Below are 26717 nucleotides of genomic sequence, written 5' to 3' on the forward strand. Positions count from 1 at the left end.
TGTTGACAAGTATGAACAGTAATACCGGACATAGACGCTCAGGTTTGGCTGTGGGTACATAAGACTACTACGCAGCATTTGTTTCACTTTAGCCGGGTGGCGGAATCGAGTCACAGACAGACAGAAAGACGGACAGACAGACAGACCAAAATTTCTACGTTAAAGTAGACCAAGAAAGACTATCGTCTTTAATATTAATTATCTGCAGTAGTAATTCGATGGGAAGGGTTTGCATACCTCCGTGTTGTCCCCTCCCCAGTACCATGCTTTAAAGCTCACGAGAGACGCCGTCGCCCCTCGCCTCCGTTCCCCTTGCGTATGTCAGTGGTACGGGCGCAGCAACGCGGTTATGAACGGTACTTTTGATTAGGCACACAGAATTAGCCTATTCCAGAAAACCCCGCGCGATTGATAATTTACACTGAATTTATACAAAAAATATTCTATTCAGTAGCTCTTTTATTATCCCGAACCTTCTTACCAAACACAGCTATAACTCGGTACACCATACAGATACACTTAAAATCAGAAGCCATCATGGGAGATACTGCAAATCATGGGAGATACTGCAAACTTTAGAGCTCGCATTGGTAGAAGGGTTTAGACTAGAAGGCATGCTTGTGGCGCAAGATGTTGCCGATACTTTGTACACAGCTTTACACACAAAAAAAACCTAATGCCAAAATTCAACAGTCACCAAAATCCAGGACGTATGAACACAAAGTTAGTTGAAGGGGGTATACAAATATCGGCCTCGAAACCGGCAGTGAAGCGTATCGTAGAGAGAACTTGAAAGCTGGAAGGGCATGACAAACGGCATGGGACTGGCCGTAACGTTTCAGGAAGAATATGTCGGTATGATGTGAAATTATTGGAATGATGGTTAACAAGCAGCCGTCAATAAGAGGCGCATGCCGGATAATTGTGCGCCAATTTTCAAGCTTCCGCTACCTTAGTCGGGTCTCGGGTACAGGCCGAGTAGTCATGGGCGCGGTCTGTCCTCCACCGGCACAGAAGGTGCTCCCTGCAGGCGTCGTCGCACGGTGCCGCTGCATCACCGAGCCGAGTTGTGTACCTGCGCAGTGCAGTCGAACGCTGTAATAAGGAACTGAGCTGCATAAGAGACAATCTTCGAAGGGATACCGGTGGTGCTAAGATTCAGAAAAACCGAGACCTTGCCGCGTTTCATCAGTGTCACGTATTCCATCGGATACATTCTTATGAATCCTAATTTGCGGATTTGGAATGAGGAGGATGTATACTTCTCTAGTGGTGCGAAGACTGGGCAAACAACATTTTATAAAATGCTAGTTGGTACATTTTCAATGGGAATCAGCTTACATAAAAACGTAGATAAAAAAATTCCCCCGCATTTCCCCGAGGGGGAGAATGTGAAAGTGCGAATACACGGTTGTCGGCCCGCTTGCGGCGCTTGCGCTCGGCCCCCGCAGCCCACCGCCTCGCCGCCTTCTCTTCCATCTCTTCCATCGGGTTTGTAGTATCACGTGTACACCACGCAGTTATCAAGCCGCTATAACGCCGCTGAGTCGCCAACGCACGCCGCTGACGACGTAGTTTGAATGCGTTAAAGATATAAGGCGCATCAACACTGATATCACCGTCGCGTCCGTGGCTTGATCGGTAGAGCGTCGCGCTGCGGCCGCAAAGTCCGCGGATCGAAACCTGGCGCCGGATGCTGTTTTTCTTTATAGAGGAGCACTGCGGACGCCGCCGCCGCCGCAGCCGGCGGTGGATGGTTTGGGGTCGCTTATAAAGTGTATTCACACTTAAAACGCTTGCATGTAGATTCTGCTACATTCGGGGAAAAAGCGCTGCAAGGCATGAACAAGAATTTTCGGCATGTAAAGCCCTCCCAAGTAAAGGAAGCCAAACAAGCAGCCATCGCTAAACTTGACGCGGCCAAGCTTGGACAACTTCGCTCCAAAGTCAGCAGCACGAAGAATGGTTCCGTGTGCGTATTCTTTGCGGCGAAAACCCACAACGAGACGGTCCCGTTCAGAGCTATCATCTCCGAAGCAGGCAACTGGCAAGCCCACCTATCGGCCTACCTTGCCAAGCATCTAGCCTAGGTACGTGTACGCGACCCTTAAAAGGTACCGAATTCTGAGGCAGTGACATCTTTTTTTGGAGAAGATTGAAGCAAGGGTAGCCTCCGCTTTTTCGCTCGACATTGCGGAAATGTACTTCCCCATACCGCAAGCCAAGGTTCTGACGTAACAGCGCTCAGAAATTGAGGAACAGGGGGCTACACGTTTTCAAAATGCTGCTGGGTTCTTGTAGATAGCTTTCTTTAGCTCGTGCAAGCCCTGGTGTCCACTATTGTTCAGCACGAAGATGCGCACCATGTCCAAAAGGACGGCATATGCAGAGGGTCCCGTGTAGCCCCGTACTTGTCCGAAATCTTCCTGGCAGCATGCGGAAGTGCAATCGAGCCCAGTCTCGAAGAAGACAGCGTCCGCTCCCTTTTTCGCTACGCAGAGTCGTGTGCAACACAACCACAGGCGCGCTACCAAACCGTTGCCTGAACACTGTCCTCAAAGTCTTCAAGGAATGCTGCCCGGATCTCTCCTTCACACACGGGGCCCGCAAAATGCGTCAATCATGTTTCTGGACATCATCATTCACTTTCGGCAGCACAACTCGTGTGGGAGGTACGAGCCCCGGATTCCTGCACATTGCGGCATTCTCGGCAACGAGAAAGCGGATGAGACAGCTCGCAGAGGCCTACAGCTGCGAAATGTAACAAAGATTTTTTTCACAAAACACGAGGCCGCGGCGCTAGCGAAGGAGCTTGCCTTAGCGGAGCGAAACCGCCTCTGGTCTTGTCCTGAAACTCGGCACCCTTTCCTGCACCATATAGACCCTGGACTCAGAATGAGGCTACCAGAGCGGATTCCACGTAAGCTTGAAACCCTTTACCACCGGTTGCGTCTCAACGCAGCGCTCACGAACTCTTACCGCCATCGCCTCGGTCTAACTGCAAACCCCTATTGCGATAATTGTGGATTGCCCGAAACAGTAGAGCACGTCCTTCTAGAGTGTCCGGCATACATCCAAGAAAGAACTCACCTCGCAGAAAAGATTGAGTGCCTCAACAACGCATCTATATCTTTGAAAGGTCTCCTTGGACCCTGGCCCTCTCCATCGTCTCAGAGAAAAGTTTTGGTTGCTTTATTTGACTATTTACACGGAATCGGCCTCGCAGAGACAATTTAGAACTTTACGTGTCAGATCGTGTGGACTTTTAAGTCACCACACAAAGCTTCGTGTTCACTTTTCTTTTAATCTCTTCTTTTCCCATCTTTCTTCTGCCCGACTTCTTTTAGGGCCTTTACTCCCTTCTCCCCATCCCCGCAGAGTAGCATGCAGGCGGTAACATGCCGGCAAACCTCTCTGCTTTCATCTAATAAAGAGCTCTCTCTCTCTCTCTCTCTCTCTCTCTCTCTCTCCAAGGCCTTTCTTCCCCACGCGTCTGGGCACTCCAAGGCTGTCAAGAGAACAGTGGCCACTACGGCCTTGCTATCGGCACTCAAGAAATCCTGTACACACCAGATGGCCAGCAGCTTCTAAAATCAGGCAAGTCGCCTACAGAACACCGACTACCCGAAAAGCTTGCTGAGACCTGTCTGCGAAACACTCATGCAGAGGATAAAGGGTAAAGAGAAGAGACGGCCTCCTCAACCCACTGAAGAGGACAGAAGACGGATGGAAGTTCTGCCGTACGTACATGGGTTTTCCCATGCGATAAAAAAAGTGGGGAAGAAACATGGCATCAACGTCGTATTCTCCTGCCCTAACAAGCCCTACGGCATGTGCCGTCAGGTGAACGGGTGCGCGGAGAGGCCAGTTTGCGACAAAAAACACCGCACAAGATACGCAGATTGCAGAAAAAAATGTGGGGTACAAAATTCCCTCAGGTACCGGTCCGTCTACATCGGACAAACAGGCCGTTGCCTGAACGACAGGGCCAGAGGGCATGCCGCTTAGCTCCAAGCAACCTCTTCCGGCCACCTTGCTACCCACGTTCGAGACTGCCAGTGCGACCCCTACTTGCACGAAATCGCAGTTATCGGAAAGATGAGGAGCAGGATCGGACGAGACAGTCGAAGCATTGGGGATAGACGAAGCAGGAGATGGCTGCGTCAGTGTGCCGTCTGTGGCCCTGTAACGAACCGTGAAAGAGTTTCTGCGGAGCGGTCTTCGCTAATCAAGGGTTCTACGCCGACGCCGCGGAATAAGCAAACTGACCGGCCTAAGCAAATTTTATATTTTTCGTATTTTTATACGTAGATATCTGTGTTTCCTTCAGTGAAATTTCAGTTCATAGTCAGCAGTGTGTCGTGTATCTCCCCCTTCTTTGTGTTTGTTTTTATTCAAGCTGATTACCATCGAACATGCGCGTTAAACCATCGTCTACGTTAGAAGAAAAGATTTTGCGTGATAGCTGCGCGCCACTTTTCTAGAATACCTACGCAGGCTGCCAGTCGGTGATCAGTGACTCAAGAACGGCAATTCGGAACTACGGCAAGGGACGCATTTGCAAAGAAGCTTTGCGGTGCTTCGCAATGCACGTCTAGAAGGCCCAAGGACTGTTCGAGTCAAGTGGATGATGATGATGAGAAAACTTTATTTTGCCCAAACTGGGGGGGGGGGGGGGGGAGAAGGGGACGAAAGGGAGCGTTCGAGGGTCCTTCCCCGTCAGATGACGGCCAAGAGCCCGTGAGCCCTAGCGGCATCTTCGGCCAGTTGGACAAGGCTGCGTTGAGTCTCTTGGTCGGAGCTGAGCAACACGGCCTCCCATTGCTCTAGAGTCCTTACCACTGTTGTCTGTGACGTGTGTTGTGGTTTCTGGGTGCAGGCCCGTACGACGTGGTGCAGGTTAGGTCGTTCCGATCACCAGCTACATTTCTCTCTGTAAAGGTCTGGGCGGCTGTAGGCTACGGGGTTCGGAAAGCTGTTGGACTGCAAGAGTCGCTAGGCCCCAGATTGCCACCGACAGGGGGAGTGATGCGCCGCAGGGTATTTCAGGCGGCCTAAGCGACAATGATTGGTGATGTCCCTGTCCCCCGTATGTAGCGATTGCTCATCAAGATCGAAGCTGTCCCGGTAGCTGAAACCTCGGGCTGCTTCGTGAGCATGCTCATTACCTGGCAAGGACGAATGTGCTGGCGTGCATATAGGAAGGACCTCGCGGAGTTTTGACCCAGTAAAGGGTTGAAGGCGCTGTGCGAGTCAGTCACAATTATTTATGCGGGTGTGGAGGAACGGCAAGTGCAATGGCTGCTTCCTCCCCGGTCTCTGGGTGAATTGTACAAACTCAACCAGGGGCCGTTGAATTACCCTGCTGATCCACTGTCACTATGTTCATGGCCGCTCTGTCTGGGTATTCCGCGGCGTCGGCGTAGAACCCTTGTTTCGAAGGTGGCAGTGGAGAGCAGCCGCACTGGGTAGCGTCAATCAACGTTGCATACCGGGTGCATATTTCGAGGAAGAGGAGGTGTGCAGATATGCGCCCGCTGTAAGTCAGTAAGCACCAACTTTTTCCCATGCTGGGAGGTGTAAGTAATGTGGAGATGTTGAAAAATAGTGCGCCCCGTTTCGCTACTGGAGAACCGTTGAAGTTGTGCTATTCCCTGCGTTTCAAGAAGCTCTTCAAGGCTATTATGGATACACATTGCTTCAAAATGTGCAGTAGATGCGGTGATGGGACTTCCAACCACCTGTTTGTAAGCTTTCTTAATGCAGTTAAGTTTATCTTGTTCAGCTTTCTTGAGAGCCAGAAATGGCGCGACCTAAGTAATTCAGCTGATAACCAATGCCTGCACAAGCCAAACGAGGTTTACTTCTTTGAGGCCATGATGCCTATTTGCGATCCGAGAGATGAGGTGACTTATCTGTGTCGCGCTCGAGTGTAGTGCTAGAATGGTTGCTGAGTTGGAGCCATCAGCTTGTATTCTGAGGCCTAGTAACCTGATGCATGGAACTAGAGGATTAGTGTGCCCTTGTACTTGCGGGTGAATATCTGGGGTAGCTTGAGGGCGTCTGCGCCCGCGAATTGAAGGTTGGTAGAGAAGAAGCTCGGTCTTTTGCAGAGAACACGCGAGGCCTCGAGGGGTTACGTAATCATGCACGATATCAACGGCTTGTTGGAGCGTCTCTTGAATCGCGCCATCCCTGCCCCAGACATCTATAATATGATATTATCGGCAAGGAATTGAGTAGCTGCGGAACTTTAATCATGGCCACGTAGAACAAGAAGGGGGACAAAGCGGAGCCCTGTGGAGTCCCCTACTGCCCACCGTAATAATATCTGATTCCAGTCCGCCAACGACGAGCCGGGTGGTAAGGTTGGAAAGAAAGTCTTTGATGTTATTATAAGCGCGTTGACGCACGTCGACATCAGCAAGATTGGCCAGGATAGCGTCATGGCGGACGTTGTCAAAAGCCTTAGTTAGATCTAGAGTAAGAACGGCTGTTGTGTCCAGCGGAGAGCAGCCATAGCCATCGATTATCTCGTGTTTGAGGCGTAACATTACGTCTTGCGTGGAAAGACCGGCACGAAAGCCGACCTTGGTGGTGGATACGGAAGCTTGTTTTCCATAAAGGGATTAAGGCGAGCGAGCACAACGTGTTCAAATAATTTTCCTACACATAATGTTAACGAGATTGGCCTGAGGTTGCCGAGCTGAAGATTTTAACATAAAATTGTTTTATGCCTGGGCCCACCAAGATCTGACTGACGTCATACCCGTTACGGAAATGACATCGCCAGAAAAACTTCGATTTATGCGGCTGAGCAGGTATTTGAACCACGGACTCTCTCGCCGCAACGGGAGGAACGAACGCGCTCCCGACTGTGTTACGGCTACGAACAGCGGCGTAAACACGACAAACGCGCTTTATATCCTTCTCTTCAGGTGGTGCTGCCGTCTGGGAGAGTCGAAGTGAGGTTGTGCATAATGACGCTAATGAGCGTCGACAGTTGGCGCCTCAATGCCAGCGCCTACGTGTACGGGGGACGCGCAGTGTAACCTGCGAAGAAGCCTGTAAGGCAACGACCACGGAGTAAGATCGACGCCGACTTGCGAATGTCGCGCTCCAAGCACGGTCCGCTGCTCCTTTCGCTGACCGTGTGTTCACCAAACAATTCGCTGACAACCCCCCGTTTGGTTTCGTTCGCACGGACGGTTTGCGAGCGCCTGTGGTTACAGCCGAATTTACGCAATGCTCCGGCGCGTGTAATTCAGTTTTTAACGCTGATGCGTATAACGGTGTCACACCGACGAAATATAAATAGCGATGTGTTCAAGTTCATATCGATGCACAATAAGCATTCAACTGCTCCTGTGGAGGCACATTTAACTTTCGTGTTTTACCGGTTCCTACGGAAGAGGGATAAACCACATTTTTTTCCTTATTTAGGAATCATTGTGGTTTTGGCTGTCTTCCATGCGGCTCCCGGCGCATGCGGGCAGGGACGCGTCGAGTAAGAACGCAAACCACAACGAGACGGCCCACCCGGAGGCGCGAGCACTAACCAACCGCGCTCCCGCAACTGACCGTTTAACGTGGTTCGGTGCAAATGGCCGCATGACGGATTATGGCGAAATCACCAACGCGTACCGTCTGGCTCGTAGAACTTTCCCACGTCCGGACCCGGGGCTGAGCCGGGCGGAGGCAGTGCTACTAAGACAGCTTCAGACCGGGTCCGTACCTACCCCGGCTCTGATGGTCCGAATGTATCCGGCGGCGTACCCGACCAACTAGTGCCAGCTCTGCTGCAGGGAGACTGCAGACCAGAAGCACGTCTTGTGGGACTGCATCATGAACCTTGCAGAAGCGGCGCCAAGAAACATCCCGCCACGGCTTGCAGAAGCCGCAAGGAGCTACACCTACGAGCATCAACACTGGGCCGTCTAGCAGGTCCTGCGGGCGCTCGAAAGGCTCGAAGATCGCGAGTCGACACCGGCAAGATCATGTCTCGGCTTAGTAGTACCTTACCACCAGGATGACGTCGAGGCCCGCGTCGCGCTTAGTAAAAACGACGTACTGCAGGCCGAAATAAAGTGTATTGAATCCAATCAATCCAATCACAGAAACCATAGGGTCCGTACTCCGTAGTCCTAACGTCTGGGTTTGGGGTCTACGGCGGGAAGAGGTACCTGCTGCTTGGCGGTCAGTGAGCAATTGTATGAGTGAGTTCCGGTTCGCGTTCAAGCACCGTCGTCGTTAGGCATCTATGTGTATTCCTTCTTAGCAGAACCGCTCTTTTTTCCCTATGAGATTTATATACGTTCCTTTAATATTCATTGTGTGTTATCTATGTTCCATGCTAACCTTCTCTCCTATCTCCCTATTCCTATCGCCATATACTCTTTCCTCCCCATCCCACCTACCCTACACCAGGAGGCGTTCCGTTGTCCGCCCCGAGGTGAGACAATTTACGTCTGCTTTCGGACCCTCCTCTCTTCCTGATTATCAATAAATACATACATATATCGTTAAATGGAGGGGTGCATGATTTTTTTTTGTTCGGCTATGCTTATGCGTGGTTATGCTTGGGAACTCGGTCAAGTTTTCTGTATAGTGTCGTCGTGAAACACCAGAGAGCAATGAACACTCGTTCATTAAAGTATGTACAGGTGCCGTCAGAAGTAATTGGAGCACGGGAGCTGTGGCTGAACCGCATAGGAGCGCCGTGTAGCTGCACCGGCGGCAAACGAAATGACGAGAGCACGCATGCGCGCCTGCCGTCGGCAATAGCCCACCTATACATACGAGGCCCAGGTTCACGTGCGCTCGGTATTTTTTTTTTGTAAACCCACTGCGCCAGGGTCGTGCTAGGCGCCTTCTGTGGGGTTTTTCTTTGTATGTTTTGGTAACGCCGACGGACCGAGCTCAAGCTTCAACAGCTGTGATTTTAAAATTCGTTCTACTGTAACATAGACGTTTCGTACAGATGACACCGCAAACATCAAAGCTTGACATGCCATAATAGCTGCATGGGGCTCTCCAAAACCACGGCAAAAACTTATTCAGCGTGCACACAGCCTCTACAGAACAGCTAAGTCGCAAATAGAGCTGGAATCCTGGTAATATTGAGGGATTTTCTTTCCTGGAAATCCTTCCTTCTTCGCTTATCTCAGTAGCCACATACTCACCCCATGTACTTTGTGAACAGAGATGGTTCGTTCTCCATGTTGGAAAGGAAATCCGCCCACTGTTCGTGGCCAGCTTGAGACATTCTGAGACCTTCAGTGGTGTACTCGAGCCTCCACGTTGGCTCAGCGTCCTCTTGGTTGGCTTCTGTCAGGTTTAGGAAGTGCGTATCGTGCTTCGTCACCAACTAAGAAGATTAGGAGACAGAGAAGGCATGGTGGTGGGAGTGGGGCGCAAATTAACCAGATGCTTTGGTTCAGTAACTGGAAATACCCAGAACTTGTGAAAATTAAAACCCAACGTTGCAGTTCAGCACAGCCCATGGTACTACAGTCGAGCCCACTTATAACAATACCGGTTTTAACAATATATCGGATATAACAATGGACAGCCGCGGCACCGTCAGCTTTTCATTGTATTCTATGGCAAAATAAACCGCCTATAACAATGCTGTCATGATGCAATATCGGTTATAACAATTAAATGTCGGCACTGGAACCAACCCTGAACGAAACAAAAATGCAAAAACGCTGCGACAATGCCACCGCAACCCCGCATATTACGCAAAAGGGCATGAGAGCATACGCGCGGCGGCCAGGCGATAGCGCACTTGGCCTCGCACGCGGCGAGTGCGCGCCGAAGAGGCTCGCATGCCACCGCTGATTTCGCCTGCCGCGGCGACGCGAAGGAGGGGGGGGGGGGAGGGGGGAGGACCGGATGGGCGCCTCTAAGGGCAGTGGGGCAGTCCATTCTGAGGGTGCGCCGCCTGTAGAAAAAGCACCGGGGCGCCTAAGCCGCCGCAGCAGCAGCGCTGTGTTCACTGTGCCGAGCTCCCCTATTCTTCGCTAATTTGGCCACGTCTCCAGCTGCGCCGTTTGCACGTGTTCCGAGTCTGGTGCTTACCAGCGTCGTTTTCCTTGCTGTTGTCACTGTACCTGTCATGTTCCTGTCATGTTCATGTCATGTCATGTTTATCATGTTCCCCTCATTAAATGCTCTTGTTTGTCACGTTTTCTTTGCTATTTTCGGCATAACCCGCTTATAAAAATAATCGGTTATAACAATGATATTTTCATGGCATCTCAATATTGTTATAAGTGGACTCGACTGTAATTCAATGCTGGACATTGTGAATAATTGGCTACAAGCATTTAAAACTGAGAAGGCATTTGTATTCTTGGTTAAGCGCATTTGTTTCGGAAGCACGTGTACACACAAACTTAACGTGGTTTCCCGTGGCGAATTCGAGTTTAGTGCGAGATTAAGGTGCTTGCTTTTGGCGATACATGTTTATTCTCGGTTTAGTGAGGTTACAGGAGTGTAAAAGGTAGGCATGCATGAAGTCATTAGCCATGATCTTCACACAAGACGGAGTTATTTCAGGGCTGCGATGTACAGCTTTATTACTGCACATTACTGATCCTCCTGGGCTTAGCAGGGGTTACGAATCGGCCCGCCGCCGTACTTTCCCGCATCACTCCTCGGCTGTGCGGCGAAGCCACTGCGTGCGCCTTCCAAAACAGGTACAGTAAAAGCTCGTTAATTCGGATCTCACGGGACCGGGAAAAATGTCCGAATTATCCGAATGCCGAATTACTGAATGAACAGGAAAAACAACATTAAAATCACGTTGGAGGAGCACACCTTTATTTGCTGAAGTATTTTGTAATAGTCGTCTGCTTTTTCGCGCAGATTCCGGCTGACAATAATATTTTTCTTAACTCTTTCAAGCGCCAACTGCACGCAAAGTGTCGGAACTGCTCAGGCAAACGTCCTCCAATATCAAAAGCGCCTCTGAGACTTCTCGTGAGGTGCGATGAGGTCGCGGCTGCACCTCCTCGCATTACTCTTCGTCAGAATCGTGGCCTTCCTGGGCGCCCGCGACATCATTAATAATTTCTTCATTGGTCAGGAGACCAGCATTTGTCCGAATTAAGCGGTGCGGCGCCGAATTATGACGAATTAACGGAGGTTTGGTCCCATAGACTAACATGCGCTTTGGCCGGGACCAATAGAGCCGTCCGAATTATCCGAATTTCCGAATTAACGGGTGTCGAATTAACGAGCTTTTACTGTATCATCGTGTCGGTGACTCATGCTTTCAAGTCTCGACAAAGCCCGGGCCAGACGCTTCGCTTTCGGTGCGTTTCAAAGTTCGACGGTTGCCGGCAGGCGAGGCACGTCTCAACGCCCTTCAAGGACACAGAGGCCCCGCGATCGCAGTGAAGTCCTCCTCTCTCCCCTCTCTCGGAATCAGCGTGCGCCGCTGTTACTGACTGTTTACGAACTCTGGAAAGAGCGTTGTGTGTGTCTGGGACGTTCGTGGCGTTGTGCCGCTTGTTGGCGTTTTGACCGTTACCGATTTTGGGTATAAATAGAGCCCCGCAAGCGCTATAACCCATTCCTGTTAGATCAGCGAATCATTGCTGTCACTCTGCTCGAGTCCTGTATTGTAACCTCGTCCGTCGGGGCATTTTTTTTTGGCTTCGACTCACCTCTCGCTATGAAGTAAACAGTTACGTTAGCCTACGTCTTGTAGACTTCTTCACGGCTGCAACAGCGGCTGGCCGCTCGCATCATACACGCTACCACTCGTATGTCGGAGGCCACGGAGCTCGGATCGGGTTCCCCCTCCCGGTCCCAACAACTGGTGTCAGCACTGGGATGACACGGTTGCAACACAGGCAAACCACATCCGTCTGCCCTTCCCTTAAAGCTTAAGAAATGTTTTACCAACAAACTAACTGACGGATATTATATTATCCGGAATTGAATGACGTTTACGTTAATCGAAAATTTTGTAAGTTAAGCAAAACCGGGTGTAAGCGAGACGACGTGGAAATACGCTATTATTTATTTTGTTCACCAACCTTTGCACCATGCAATCAACTGATGGTCCAGCTTTACCTATAGCAACAGCACTACACACAGACACTACGTGTTTAGCAGCGAGCCAAGATGGCTGAAGGTGGCGGCGAAGCCCAGCGCAGCGCCAGCAATGTTTCTGCCGTCACGAAAGAGGCGCCTTCGTCCTTATCGATGGCGCAGCATTCTTGCCTGTCGTAGGAAAGTCTGTTTGCGCATGCCAAGATTTAATTAGGAACGGGAATGCCCTGCTCGTTATTTCTGGCTCAGCATCCTTTCCCTGGAGATGAGCGCATTGCAAGACTCATTTCAACGCTGTACGTCTCCAGTATCTTCCGAAGTCCGCGGGATGCAAGCCCTAAAGCTACAAAGGGGACGTACTCTTCCTGAGATGGGCAATCCCGCGCTACATATTTAGGACGTCGTTGGCATGGAATAAAGACATCTAAACAATGTCGACCCCCCGCGCATTGAAGGACTGTTATGATGGAGCGGATGGGAACTTTCTCGCTTCTGGACATACTTCAAGCCCATCATCGCTGAGCACTACAAACTCATCGTCAAACTTCCAAGGCCGGCTGCAATTATTCAATGATAATCGAACGAGAATTACTGCTCAAATATGGCATTTACTGCCTGGAGATTCAGTGCAATCTCCGTACTATTTTCCCCCAGTCAAAGCAATGGCTTTTTGGGCTAGATTCAAGCAATTTCACCTGAAAGAAATAAATGTGCGCAATTCAAGCACTACAAGAGTCATGTTTATTTATGCGAGTGTTTATGTCATAGAGTTTCTTAGGAAGTATACTAGACAGGAAGCTGCACCTCGTAATCCTTGTCGTCGTGGGTGTTTGTGGGAAGACCCCCTCATTTGGCTTGGGCTTGGCAGGACAATTGGATTCTTAAGCGGTATTTGGGATTTGCTTTCTTCACTATGCATTAACACCTCTACGATCTACAAGGAAGACGAAATCCTCCCTGTTCTGTGGTAGCCATGTTCAGTGAAAAGGCAGGCAGTGCGTGATCGTACCTGACGTTGGTCATGCCGCAGTTGAAGGACGTATGACTGAGCGGGTAATATGCCGCCGCGAAAGTTATAGCTGACGAAAAAAAAAGAAACAAAAAGTGCTTCCACGAAGACAAGATACGACAGATACGGGCGCCTGTATCTGTCATATCTTGTCTTCGTCCGCGACTGTTTAACACCACGTTTTCTTTTTTCTTTAAGTATGAACCAACTCGCTCAGCAACAAGTTTTGTTAAACTGTAGCTAACGGTCGGTGCATCGGTTCACCGCGAAGACTACGTTTTCATAGGCACGCTCAAAAATATTTCCAAACTCTCCAAGCAACTTATTTGAAATAATGGCAAAATGGATAAAATAAGAGTCTCTAATGACTTTGTCCCAAAATATTGACATTGTTGTTAAATACCAGCTTGGCCTGCAGAATAGTAGGCACAACCGTTCCTGCGAAAATGCGCTTTACTTTCTTTTTCCTCAGCTTTAAAACAGCCTGTTTTATTTTCCGCTTATATAATAACACAGCATTCTTCGCGTTCTTTGTGGTACAGTGTTAGAATATACGGCCACTAAAGCATTGAATCCAAGCCAATGATGAAACTAAGGCGAGTGCATGATGTAATGGTTGTGCATGACGACACAGACGGCCTTGATGTGGGCCGCATAGACGGTAGTGCCAGATTCCTCTCTAGTGTACATTGTAAGTAACTATAATTTATGTACTTCGAAAATTACCCTGCTTCAGACGACAATTCAAGCATGGTTTGGGCCAACTTGAACGGGTGAACCAACCACTTTTTTCCGTTGTATATACAAGTCGTGGTTTTCAAATGCAGTCCGGAAAAGTCTATTGCTTATACAAGCATCGTAGAAGTTACACTCTGCAGACTGATTCTAGGGCACACACTTATACCCCCGAGGACGCACGCGGAGGCCATGCTGCGGGAGATGTGCAGAATGGATTTCCATTTTTCAGGTGTCAATCGAATGCGGTGCACGCGATCAGGACCGAGGGAAACATTTTCCAGAAGTTTTCACATGCCGGGTTTCGTTGGACTCCCATGGTTTGCTTCAGACGAACCATGGTTTGCTTCAGACGAACATTGTTGCATATAAACGCATTTTTAGATTTTCTGAGGCACGGGCTTTTTACAGACGGTTTTATATCACCCGTACTTATTACGCGATTTTTAGCATCGTCATTATTATCCGCCATTACAGTCTGCATGGTTTCAGTTCGGGGCCTTATACACCTACAAATCACCCTTAATTGCATTGCATCCATCGCCCTATCTTTAGCGGGATAACCTTACATTATTTCGACCCAACATCATCAAACTGGCGTTCTATGCCCCTGCTTCCCTTGCAACACAAATCCAATTGAAATAACTTATGCTAAGATAATGCGGCCTGCAAATGCCCAAGACTGGAAGGTCACGAAACCAGCACTGGACTTGTTCTGTGTTATACCGGACTAACATTGAGAACATTCGGGCAAAGAGAACACTCGAGCAGGAGGCACGCACCTTGGACCTTGGGTCAAGCTCGTATATTCGGTAGGCGGGGTTGAGGAAGGAGTACGACGTGGCGCTGGGGGCAATGAAGGCGACCCCAAAAGTCCGGTTGCGGTTGGCGGAGGACTGGTAGAGGATGAATTCGTCGTAGTGCGTGTGGCCGTAGAACTGGCCCGCAACCGTCTCTGAAAACCTGATGGAAGGCAAGGGTTTTACATACCGCTTTTGAACAATTTATCGACATTTTAAGGCATATCGCTGTTGCATGGATATGGTTTAAATTCCCAAATGGGTAGAGAAGACGATAAATGGCTGCGTCATTGTCGAAAAAGAGTGCAAACACCTCGAAATGCGTATAATAAAGTTATGTCTCATTAATATGAACCACTTTAATAGGGACAACCCGCAATTCGGACGAAATTTTCGGCGACTGGTATCTCGCCATGCAATTCTCTCGTGAATATAGAAACCCGCTGTCCGGATTATGGGCGGTTTTTCGGTGGACAAATCGGATAAATACAGACATTTTTGTCTTGTTGTTATGGACACGGTTCCACCAAGCAAAAAATAGAAAAAATGACTGTTGACCCCCAGAGGCCCCAGCGCGTACCAGGAATTCACTGTTGGCCAAAGCATACAAAGCCGAATCATGCATTTAACTCGCAACGCTATTCAATCCAGTACCATGGAATTAGATCGAGAATATTTGTGATCAGCGAACATCAGCAAGGTAGTGACGACAAGGTGACATTCCTTCCCTATCAAACAAGACTGTCCGGCGGGGCGTACACCGGAAAGAGCAAGTCCTTTCTTGATTCGTTGACCTCACTCAGGGCAAGACAACAAAACGATATACCTTCGTGCAAATATTCGTCTCGCATAAAGGCAAGGCTGTACGCTTCTCGGTTCAGTTCGGCTGAGGCAATGGCTGGTGCTAAGCTGGTGTAACTCGAAGAAAGCTCTGCGCCGACAGAAGCAGCCGATGAAGAAGACCAACGGTTACTCGACGTGAAGCCCGCCGTGGCTTGGAGACAGCTATCGCAAACCTTGATTAGGAGGGACGCGCAGTACGTGGTGCGCTTTCTGGAAACAGTAGAATTGAAGGCATCAGCTCGATAAACCGAGTTATTTCCTGGACTGATTATTCCTTGATGTTTGTGGTTTTGACGTTGATTCGTTATTATTGACGGCTCACATTATTGATGATCTTTCGGGGGAACGGGGGCGTCCATGAATTTGCCGAGTGAAGTCGACGGGTGTAGACTCTAGTTGGCACTTTGATGCTATTGAAGCCCAGAAGGGGGGACGTGTCCGCGTCCTTGCCTTTGCCCTCGGGTAGTGCACTGTGCTTCAAGAATGAGTGTAAAAGCAGTACACAGAACTGCTGGCGCGTGAATTACTGGTTGAAATGTACCCTCGCTTCCTTACAGTTGAATAGAAGATACGCTCACTCGCGTGTCGGCAGTCAGCAGGATTACAGAACGCATGAAAGCTTTTGTGCGTAAACATTTTGTCGGGATTTTTGCTTTTATTTTAGATATAGGCGCTCACAGCCTAATTTACAACATGTTTTCCCACGCGGCCGTCAGCGTCGTTACGGGGTTGCGGATTTCTTCAGATTATCATTTATGCATGTTTGTCTCGGGCCAGTTTATATTCGGTTTCATCGCAGTAGAATTGCGTAAATATTGCTATTTCCCTCATTTGTACAATAGTTGGTGTACTGAGCTTTGCAATAATTTTTCTTGCTGTCGTAAATGTTTATTAGCGATCCGAAACAGCCTAGACGATGACACAATATTGCCAGCACCTGTTGCTCCGCTTTTTTCAGTAGGGGATGCATATTGCTGCGGTAACGCAATCTTTTCCTGTCCTAGAACAAAAACTCCCGACGGTATATACGAAAACCAATCCACTGTACTCTGTTTCATAATATCTACGCCAGAACTTGACAGCCTTCATTGTTTGAAGGCTCTGTGCGATGATCAATTCGGCTACCGCGAAGAAAAGAGTGGCTGAAATAATGAGGAATCAAAACCTTCCAAGGGGTGTGACCGGTGGAACGGCAAACATTGTGGTAAGAAAACGCGTGAAAGTGACTGTATTGCATCACACATTGTAACTTTGTAACGATGGTCACAATGGCTTGCAGACACATTTTTAGACAGTCTCAAATTGATGCACCAACGCCTCTGGCTGGTCTGTAGGGCCGGAACGGTGTGGCATCGCAAGCCAAATGTCGGTAACATTGAACGAGCAACCACGCTCGTTTTGGCCCCGACACACCTCTGTAAAACTCACTGACTTGCGACCACCCGGTTACTGTCATCGCAAAAGGCCCGCCCAAAATGAGTAGCCAGAAACCTTTCTTTATCGTAGGGAGCTATTGTGTGCGATATGTACATTGTACATACCCCGATCTTGTCCTCCGTCTGTACGGAACACACGCCGCCACACGCAATAACCCCTTCATGCTGCGAGTTCAGGACATAAGATCTCACGCGCAGATGTCCTTTGCGTATTCCGCAGTGCTATCCGTGCGCAATGCCATACGCCCCTCAGAAGCGGTGCCGGTGTGACCGTCGACTTGATACATCTGAGCTGACCACGTTTCAGACGCGCACAACACTTTGCAGTCAGAACGGCATATTCACGCCGCTTACAATTGGCCTTTCGGGCGCGATCTTCGGTGGTGTTTGTCGTCCATCGCACTCTCGTCTTGGCGTTGCCACGCTTTGTAATGGAGGAGTTGTAACCATGCCTGACCTCCGTATCGCAAATCATACTCAACCCTACCAAACTAGGTTCTTTACGACGCCGCAGCAGAGACTGGCAGAGATTGATTGATTGATTGATAAATCTTTATTTGCGAGCCTGGGGCGCAGATGTTAGGGCGCCCGCCTGGTGGAGCCGCCTAACATCTGATGGAGCTGGTGGAGCAGCCGCCTGGCAGAGAACAACCATTGTCACAATGGTTCTTTTTGCTTTGTCACTATGGCTGTTCGGCGTTCCGCGATGGTATCGCGGAAAGCTGGCAGTTATCAGATGGATAGCGAGATACATCGGCGTTAGCAAATTGATTAAAATTGAGGAAAAACAACGAAGAAGAGAAGCCTCTGACGGAAAACTCGCGTAATATTTAATGACCCCTTGACAATCTAGCCGCAAAGCTCCCTTAACAGTGAATATTAAATCATTGGCCTCCACTGATTGAGACAACAGATCTGAACACTGTACATTCCAGTTTTATTGCAGCCTTCGTAAAAATATGCAGTGTCCATTTTTCTTTATACTTTTCCCGCCAACTAACAAAAACCAAGGACCAAGGATTGCTAGGGAAAACATTTTGCATTCAAAGCACGTAAGAAGACTCAAGTGCCCCTAGGAAGTTTGGGGTGAAAGCTGCCGTGCAGCCGCATTTGTGGTCCGGAAAGCACAAACCTCCTCTTGCGTCACTCCACCCCGTATCCACTACATACATGGTACCCTCTCGCGCGTAGCTTTCCCTAAATCCAACTGCCCCTCTTACCCATCAGCATGACACCTTTACTGGGACAGTACCGCAAGCTGGACTAGTTGGCGCATGATTGAAAACTTCAAAGCGCACAAAACAACGTCTGTACTGTCGACAGTGTGTGGTAGCCTTGTGGGCAAGATCAAGTGCAACTTTTCAGAGGAGGAGAAGGACCGGCGATACAGAAAAACTCCCACCTCCCCTCGCGGGAACCCCTGTGTAGATGCGACGCATAGGCGGAGCGGCGAAGGGACCGCGTTTTATAGCGCGCATTACGTTGAGGGGACTGCGCAAGCCGGTCCCAGTCGATGACGACGTTGGCGTACTTGTAAAGCGGCGTGGACTCTAGGTGTTTGAGTCAAGCGTGGATGTTGCTTCGCCGGAGAACGGCACACCGGTTATATGCGCAGCGCGCCCGAAGGAGAGGAAACCGCGGAAGAGAGAGTACTGCACATGCGCCGGCCCCAGCGCGTCTGCCGCAGCTATGACGCAACACAATCCAACACAATCCAAGCCAAGCCAAGCCAATCCAAGCCAAGCCAAGCCAAGCCAAGCCAAGCCAATCCAATCCAATCCAATCCAATCCAATCCAATGCGCCTCACGAGAGAGTGTTCGCTATCGGAGAGGAGAAGGGGTGAGCGGCGGAGAGCGCAGCTGGCGCGGCGAGGAGAATGGGGGAGGGGTGGACAACGCCGACGACAACGACGACGACGCCGGAGGGACAAGGCGAGTGAATCAGATGCTCTGCATCTAAAATGTGCTGTAGTCCCGTATGTCCATAAAATGGCGCACGGTATGAAGAACGTGGGGTCCCGATACGGCGTAAGGGTGTTGTTCTCTGCAAAAACAAAAGTGGGCAGTCTCTGCCGCGTTGTTAATAACGAGGATCGTCCTTGGAAAAAAATTCCCCCGCATTTCCCCGAGGGGGAGAATGTGAAAGTGCGAATGCACGGTTGTCGGCCCGCTTGCGGCGCTTGCGCTCGGCCCCCGCAGCCCACCGCCTCGCCGCCTTCTCTTCCATCTCTTCCATCGGGTTTGTAGTATCACGTGTACACCACGCAGTTATCAAGCCGCTATAACGCCGCTGAGTCGCCAACGCACGCCGCTGACGACGTAGTTTGAATGCGTTAAAGATATAAGGCGCGTCACTAACACTGATATCACCGTCGCGTCCGTGGCTTGGTCGGTAGAGCGTCGCGCTGCGGCCGCAAAGTCCTCGGATCGAAACCTGGCGCCGGATGCTGTTTCTTTTTTAAATATAGAGGAGCACTGCGGACGCCGCCGCCGCCGCCGCCGGCGGTGGATGGTTTGGGGTCGCTTATAAAGTGCATTCGCACTTAAAAGAGGAACAAGTGTGGCGTCCCCCATGTGCAGCCTTTTGTTCGTTGTGCGATTGGCGTCGTTTACAGAATTCCGTTATCATGCAAGTCTGTGTATGTGGGCCAGACTGGACGCTGTCTAAACGTTCGTCGAAAACAGCATGCGTCCACTACGACAAATTCAACAGGCGCCCATCTTCCTGCTCATTGTAAAAAGTGTAAGTGTCACCCTTTGTTTGATGAGACAGTGGTGCTCTACAGGCATAATGATCAGATTGTCAGGGAACTAGTCGAGGCCTACTTTATCAAGGGACATAATAACAAGTGTGTAAGCAAATAATCTGCCACTCTTCACGGGAAGGAGCACGGGCTAATCGGCACCATGTTTGTCTAATAAATGATTTGTGTTCATGTATAAATTTTGTGTTTTTTCAATAAACCCGTAGTTGCGAGTAAGCGCTTGGGTGTGTCGCTCCTCTCTGTCTCCGTTTTCTTGTGCGCTTTGAAGTTTTCAACCTTTACTTGGACTGCCATCCACCAGACCTGCCGCCACACCTGCGTTCCCGCATCGCTTCCTGAGAGAGCCGGCTGAACCCGGGTCATGCCATGGTCGTGAAGTCGACGCAAGAACTCCTGGAGGCTCACTGCCTTCGTGTAAGTGAGGGCCTCTGGAAATTCTACGGACTGGCCGGCTCCTATAATTAAGAGGCTGCGGCAAGACAGCCCGGACTAGGGCTATTTATAAAATAAAGATTTGTCTCTCCTCTCTCTCTCTCTTACTTCATGTACAAGCCCACAAAACGGCTCGTTCCTTGTAGCGCCAATCTGGACATCGAACTAGCCAAGGTCAAGCCAGCGCCTCGTACGGTTGCACAGCAAAAGCGACCAATCGCTCCTTCATTCCAGAAGAAAATGATACAAGGAGGCCTTAGCTGCATGCATACAAGTTTAATCTACGACCGCGCCCACGGCGCCGAGAGGCGTCTGTGTATTGCATCGCGGCGTAATTGTGTGCGCGTTCGCTGCGTGCTCTCGGTGCGAAAACCGACCTTCCGTTCGACAAACTTGGTTTAACCGCGTTCAACCACGGCAAAATTTTTTATCAAGACTTGGACTGGTCAGGTCAGGCTAGGTAAACTTTATTGTCCACCGCTGATTTAAAAGGCTTTTTAGTCGCACCCCAAGCACACGGCTCAGAAAAAAGTCACGAATCACACATATAACACACTAAAAAGAATTGCATCCTGTAAGTGTCTTAGTAGTCATGGCATCGCCAGCCATTGTTCAGTTTTAGTCTTTGTATAGTTCTGAATAACACAATTTACGTTGCGCCCTCATCGCGCATACCTCACGGCATCGCTGACTAATTTCCGCTGACAATATGCCTGCTCAAATGCCTTTTCATTTTTCTTTCGCCCAAGTGGTGCCAACTGAAATCACATTTCTTAGGATATTGTTGTCATTATCTGCCATTATACATTATTGGTTGCCTACATGCCTATTTGTGACCTTCGGCTTGTGACTGTTTCCGCTTGAATCTATTTCTTTAACCTAGTATCCCTATTTTTATTTTACTTAAAGGTACGGTATCCTAAATATTATTTGCAGATATTACATATAAATATTAAATAAGTCTAGAGGTAGTCTTAAATAAAATGTTAATTAACGACATATTGACCGATCTCTGTTGTGCCCTTACCTTTCGACAATTCTGTGAAACATCGCACTCCATGTATCCAGGCAGTCAGGAATTCCTGGAGGAATGTGCCCGATCAGGTGCACCTGTGAAAGAACGATGAAATATGATTACCCATTCAGTGACATGCCATCAAACTATTATTTTATTACGTGACGAATGAAGCAAAACCTGAGAAGCGAAAAGAGTGTTAGGAAACGCTACATGAATTTCTAGCCTACCAATCGTCGCGGTTGAACCTTCCATCAACATGAAGAAGTAGTGAAAACTTGGAGACAAATAACAATTTAAGACGGCCCCTAGTTCTTTTATTACTTTCGGTAATAATGAAAGCTACGATTAAATAAAATTTAAAACCCAATGTTACCGCTTCTGCGCTGGAATTTTAATGTATTTACATTGTTATGCAAGCTGCCTCGGAGCACCCATGTGTGCACCACGTTAGATTTACGTTGCAAGCAAACAGGGTGGAGAAGATTTGCAGCGTATGGTGAGAATGGGAATTGCGCTTCAGTGTAGTGCCGACCCAATCAAGCTAAGCGGTTTCTGCGAATGTGGAAGCGGCCGACTACCGTTCATGGTGATACGACGGCCGGTGCATACAGAAGGCCAATGTGGTACATAGTGTCGCTGTGCGACAAATGTTCCGGTGTACCACTATGTACCACTATGCCCACATCCTCATCTGGGCAACATTGGCGGGCTTTTTCCTCTCACGGTGCATTTCATTTTTTTTTTCGTTTCATTTATGAACAAGTCCACGTAGTTGCTGAAGGCGGCGAAGAAATGACCAAACCAGAGGTCGGAGTTTGTGACCCGCAGCCCCCTGTTCAGATACTTTAGCACAAGTGTGAACCAGGCATTTGGTCAATTCCTTAATAAACAGTAAGAAAGTGGTGAAAATCATGATTAGGCTGTAAAGAGTTGTGCACGCACTTTGTCAATCTTTGTCTTTGTCAGCCACACACAAATTATACTTTGTGTAGTGAGATGCCAGGTACCGGTAAAGAGTAAAGAAGGAGGCGAAGAAGTTAACGGAAAAGCAGGACATTCTTCCGCACGCGGGTATGTGCCAGAAGAGAATAGCGTGCCAGAAGGGCGTGCAAGAAGCGGAAAACGTCGGATGACGGAACGCTAGACCGGCTGGAGTTCGGGTGCCCTACAGAAAGGCGACATTCATCCGAGGGCGACGACCATGCAGCAGCGCTGGGACGTCGCCAGCTCTGCCGGCACAGCGGGGCCCGCGCCGTAGGGCCGGACACCCGTCCATGTCCAGGCACTCGAGCTTTGTGCCGGGTAGCCTGGTCATCGTTCCCTCCTGCGGTGGCCGCCACGTCGTCGGGCGGACCACCTGCTCCTCCCACAAATCAAGGCACCCGTGCCTTGCACCGGGGAGCCTCAGCTCGTGCGTCTTCTTTAGAGTCAGCGACCTTTTTGGATTCGGCTACCTCTTTGGTGTCCCGTTCCTGCCACGGTGTCCGGTCGTATATTTCTCGGCCCATTAGGCAGCGGTAATACAGCACCATTGCGCCACATCCGTTTACGACGTCTTCGACGACCTCGGTCACGGCTCACGTCACTTCTAGCAAGTCGACGCCTGATCGCCGAAAGCTCTACCATGCAGCATAAACTGTGATCTTGTGGGTTTATTTGCCTAGCTTGGTTGCTAGCAGGACTAGCGCGAGTAGGACGTTAGTCCTTAGTTGTTCTTTCAGTAGTTTTTTCTATCTTTCGTCTGTCTGTGCATAAATGTTGTTTTCACGTGTTCTGGAACTACTTGTTGCTACGCCGTCTTTGCCTCTCACGTGCGCAAGTCTCGTTGTTCATAACCACCGAACCCTGACATCACCACACTTTGGATTCTTGTTGCAGACCGTCAGTTGCTTCGTACCTTATCACCGGCCTTTTCAGCGTCGTACAGCTCGTCCACCAGCCATTTCAGCTGACCCCCAGGATCGGTGGAGTTGACGAACAGCCAGCTGTGCAAAAAGGGGAGCAGTTAAGGGCCCTTGAGCACGGCCTTACGCCGATCTAGGTAAAATGGGATATGGACAACGTGAAAATTGGTGAGGAGTCTTAATATAGCCCCACCGACTCGTCCCTAAGGAAATATTTTCATTGCCTACGGCAATACTAAAATTCGGGTAACAACCATAATCACCGACTGCTAAGCGGCATGCGATAATCTTTTAGTGCGTAAAATAGACCGTGGTACGTGGAAGCTCCTTCAGCAAACATGCCTGCGACCAGAATATTAGAAGTGTTGACCCCATGACACTACTCACTGAAGGGCAGCCACTTATTAGCAAGACCACGAACTTTCCTTCGAGGCCTCTAAGGAAATTTCCTTGGACATATTCCAAGGTGTCACCCAACAATGTCGCTCCTAAAGACAACACTTCCCACTCGTCACGCTAGCCTTCCAAAAGGAGAAGAAGCAATACTCTCGAGAGGACGATCGGATTGAATTTGCCTCACTCGATCCCGCGCCTCATTAAAATACTGCCATCACCCAGGGATTCCAATATACATGATGTTCGACAGCTCCTTTAGTCAAAACCTGCCCCCTTTATCTACCCTTTTTCCCTCCTGCAGGAGAACCTGACGATCACCACTGACTTTGACGACCAGAAACTTTTAGCCTGTAGGCCTAGGCCAGCCCAGTCATCACATGCTCTCCCAAAATGAGCAACCACTTTGACGTCATCAGGCTCAAATAACTACTTCGCCTCAATCCATCCATCCATCCATCCATCCATCCATCCATCCATCCATCCATCCATCCATCCATCCATCCATCCATCCATCCATCCATCCATCCATCCATCCATCCATCCATCCATCCATCCATCCATCCATCCATCCATCCATCCATCCATCCATCCATCCATCCATCCATCCATCCGTCTGTCCGTCCGTCCATCCGTCCTCCCATCCATCCACAATCCTCGCATACCTACTCAGAGACTGGCTAGTCACGACAGATGAGGGGCTACTAGCCGTCAACATCTGACGGGAAATTCACAGATCTCCGTTTGTCTGCGATGTTAACCTGCCTACCTACAGTCCTAACATATCCGTTATGGGGAGGGGGAACACTGACGGGGACAACTGCAGCCACGAGCTCAGGTGCAGTTCCCAATTCCCATTGGCTGCGGCGTCAACATACGCGCTTACCTGGCATAGCAAGCTCGACATTTTAGCCCGGCTAACGTCGCCAGGCCTCATTAAAGATCATTCCCTCTCCCTACGCGCCTATAACCTCACTCGAAAAAATTGGCCCGTGTCCATGACAGCTGCCTTCGGGAGCTCTCGTTTGATTGGTTAGAAGCTGTTACAGTGTAGCGTAAGCATACGAGGCTGCCACATATAACACGTCAGGAGGCTGGAGTGTCTCATTACGAGCTTTAATAAACAAATGGCCTTTATTAGGTACCCATTATGAGCCATGTATACCTATGAAGCCCATAGTGTCATGCGTTACGGATGGACGGACAGATATCTGGGGCAGCAAATCCTAAAAATGCTTGCGCAATAAATCCAGCCAGTTAAACATCCACCCGTACTTACAAGTTAAAAATATAGCAGAAATTCGTGTTGAGAGATACAAGTCGCAGGCCTTTGGTTGGTTTCTCCACATAGAATCCTCCTCTAAGGTAGGAAGAAACAACAGTATTGAAGGTAATAAATTCAGCAGCAAAGAATATTTCACGGATTCGGTAGAACAAAATTAAAACAAAATTTCACGCTGTTCACGCTTTCGCCGATATACGTGAATAACCCACAAAATGGGCGCTATGCTCGAGTAGATGGCAATTATTTTGTTCACTGCATTTTGAAGACAATGAGAACTTATGTATTTCTGGTGTCTGCCACACACGCGAAGCCGCCCTGCCAGGTCAGACCAGGGAGCGCCTGTCGGTTTGACAGTACATAAACTGTTTAATGCTTGAGCTTCGCTCACGCATTACGGGACTCATTCGCCAAAGACTCAGCGTTCCTAGATCCGCGACTCCAAAGAACCTTTCATCGAAATACCTATTCGTTGCGCATAGACCGAAAACACTCATAAAAACTCCCTCGATGCCCCCCCCACCTGATGTCCCCATTGCCAGACCACCCCTGCGTCGGTCCTTGGGGACATAGCTTGGTCGTGCCCAGCCTGAGGCAGGCATAACAATTTACATCCTCGAAATAGAAGGCTATGTATTTTTGGATTAAAAGTTTCCTTTCTAACCACACGCAATTCGTCAATGCTAATGGTTTTTCATCCGCATCATCCGCAGCGTGTTGGAAAGGAATTGCTGCATTTACGACCTATGCTTCACGAACGCTGCACCTCGGCGAAGAAAGCAGCATTTGTTAGCTCTTAGCTCGTGCACCCAACACACATGATCATCTTTAAAACGCAGCCGCAAGTGTAAAAGCTGACGCTGTTTTGCGGGGGAAATTCATACATGAAACTGACTGGCTTAAAACAATCATCAAAAGCGGCTGGAATACGCGTGACCAAACGGTTTTTCGGCGATAAAGAACAGCATAAGCGAGCCCTTTTCTTGAGTTTCCTTGACCGTTATGCCAGGACTTATTTCCGCTCATTTCAACTTCATTTCCGCAGCGGCTGGTACTTACTGTCGCACGCTCGCCAAGGCCTCTGGCGAGAGCCACTCTTCCCAGTCTGACGCTAGGGTTTCGTACAACCACTTGGATTTGGCGGCTTTCTCCGCGTCACTGTTGTCGGTCATGGGGAACCTGCATGAAGGTTGACGCTACGGTGAGACGCAGTGTTAAGTGCAGAGCACTTCAGGGGCTCGCCTTCTCGTCCTAGCTGGAACCAAGCATATCGCCACGGCGTTACGGTGTAGCCTGTCACGGTCCCTTCGCCGCGGCATAACCCCGATGCTTTGAAAGCCAAGCGGCTATGCCAGGATATACGTAGCGTGAGCTAAGGTTCAGCTGGTTATTCTTAGCTTTCTTGGTTGTCTAGGATTAGCTGATTACCATGCTTACTGCTGCTTATCATCCAATCCAAATCCAATACATATCAAATCCAATCCAATCCAATATTCGCGCTTGCGCAGCACGGTTCTCAGGGAGCTACGCTAAACTGGACAACCTCGGCCAGTGTAGCCAATCCAATCAAGTCCAATTTAAGTAACGCTGTTGTTCGCGGCGTACCCCAGAGGCTTCGAAAGCCAAGCGGTTTATATAGTCATAAGCGTTCGAAACTCGTTAAACGCTGGCGCTCGTCATACATCTTCCCGTTGTTTAACGCAAAGAAAACTATAGGTACATTTCAGGAAAAATATACGTAATTAGCCGACAGCGCCCATGTTTTAGTTCAGGACGCCCGTTGGGTTGGTTTTTACGATAGCAAACCCAAAATGTGGCAGTACAACGCCGTCACGTGCGGGGAGAAAGCACAAAGAGAACAGAGCTCCCGCTTGCGCAGTTTCAGGCAGAGGGCGCGCGAGCACTGCGACGGCGGGAAATTTGAATTGCATGGGTTGGTAGCAGTAAGCGGATAACGGCGGGACAGCCCATTATGGCGAATCACTGCTATGCCCTTCCGACAGCTTTAACATTGAGTGGAGCGGATTTAAATTT

At 49.4% G+C, this 26717-nt stretch overlaps 1 protein-coding gene across 1 annotated transcript in view; it reads right to left on the minus strand.

The window, feature by feature from the left end:
- Nucleotides 1-26717, minus strand: part of LOC144153450 (sphingomyelin phosphodiesterase-like) — a 65328-nt gene that overhangs the window by 20190 nt on the left and 18421 nt on the right. Inside the window, exons 7-13 of the mRNA XM_077685094.1 lie at nt 25743-25862; nt 24681-24761; nt 23002-23089; nt 21114-21196; nt 14593-14773; nt 9183-9367; nt 952-1075 (exon numbers count right to left, since the gene is read on the minus strand). Of these exons, the coding sequence (XP_077541220.1) occupies nt 952-1075; nt 9183-9367; nt 14593-14773; nt 21114-21196; nt 23002-23089; nt 24681-24761; nt 25743-25862 (862 nt within the window). The remainder of the gene's footprint in view (nt 1-951; nt 1076-9182; nt 9368-14592; nt 14774-21113; nt 21197-23001; nt 23090-24680; nt 24762-25742; nt 25863-26717) is intronic.

Source organism: Haemaphysalis longicornis, unplaced genomic scaffold (assembly GCF_048455015.1).
Source record: "Haemaphysalis longicornis isolate Haplotype H1 unplaced genomic scaffold, Haemaphysalis longicornis Haplotype H1 scaffold_9, whole genome shotgun sequence".
Taxonomy (NCBI): domain Eukaryota; kingdom Metazoa; phylum Arthropoda; class Arachnida; order Ixodida; family Ixodidae; genus Haemaphysalis; species Haemaphysalis longicornis.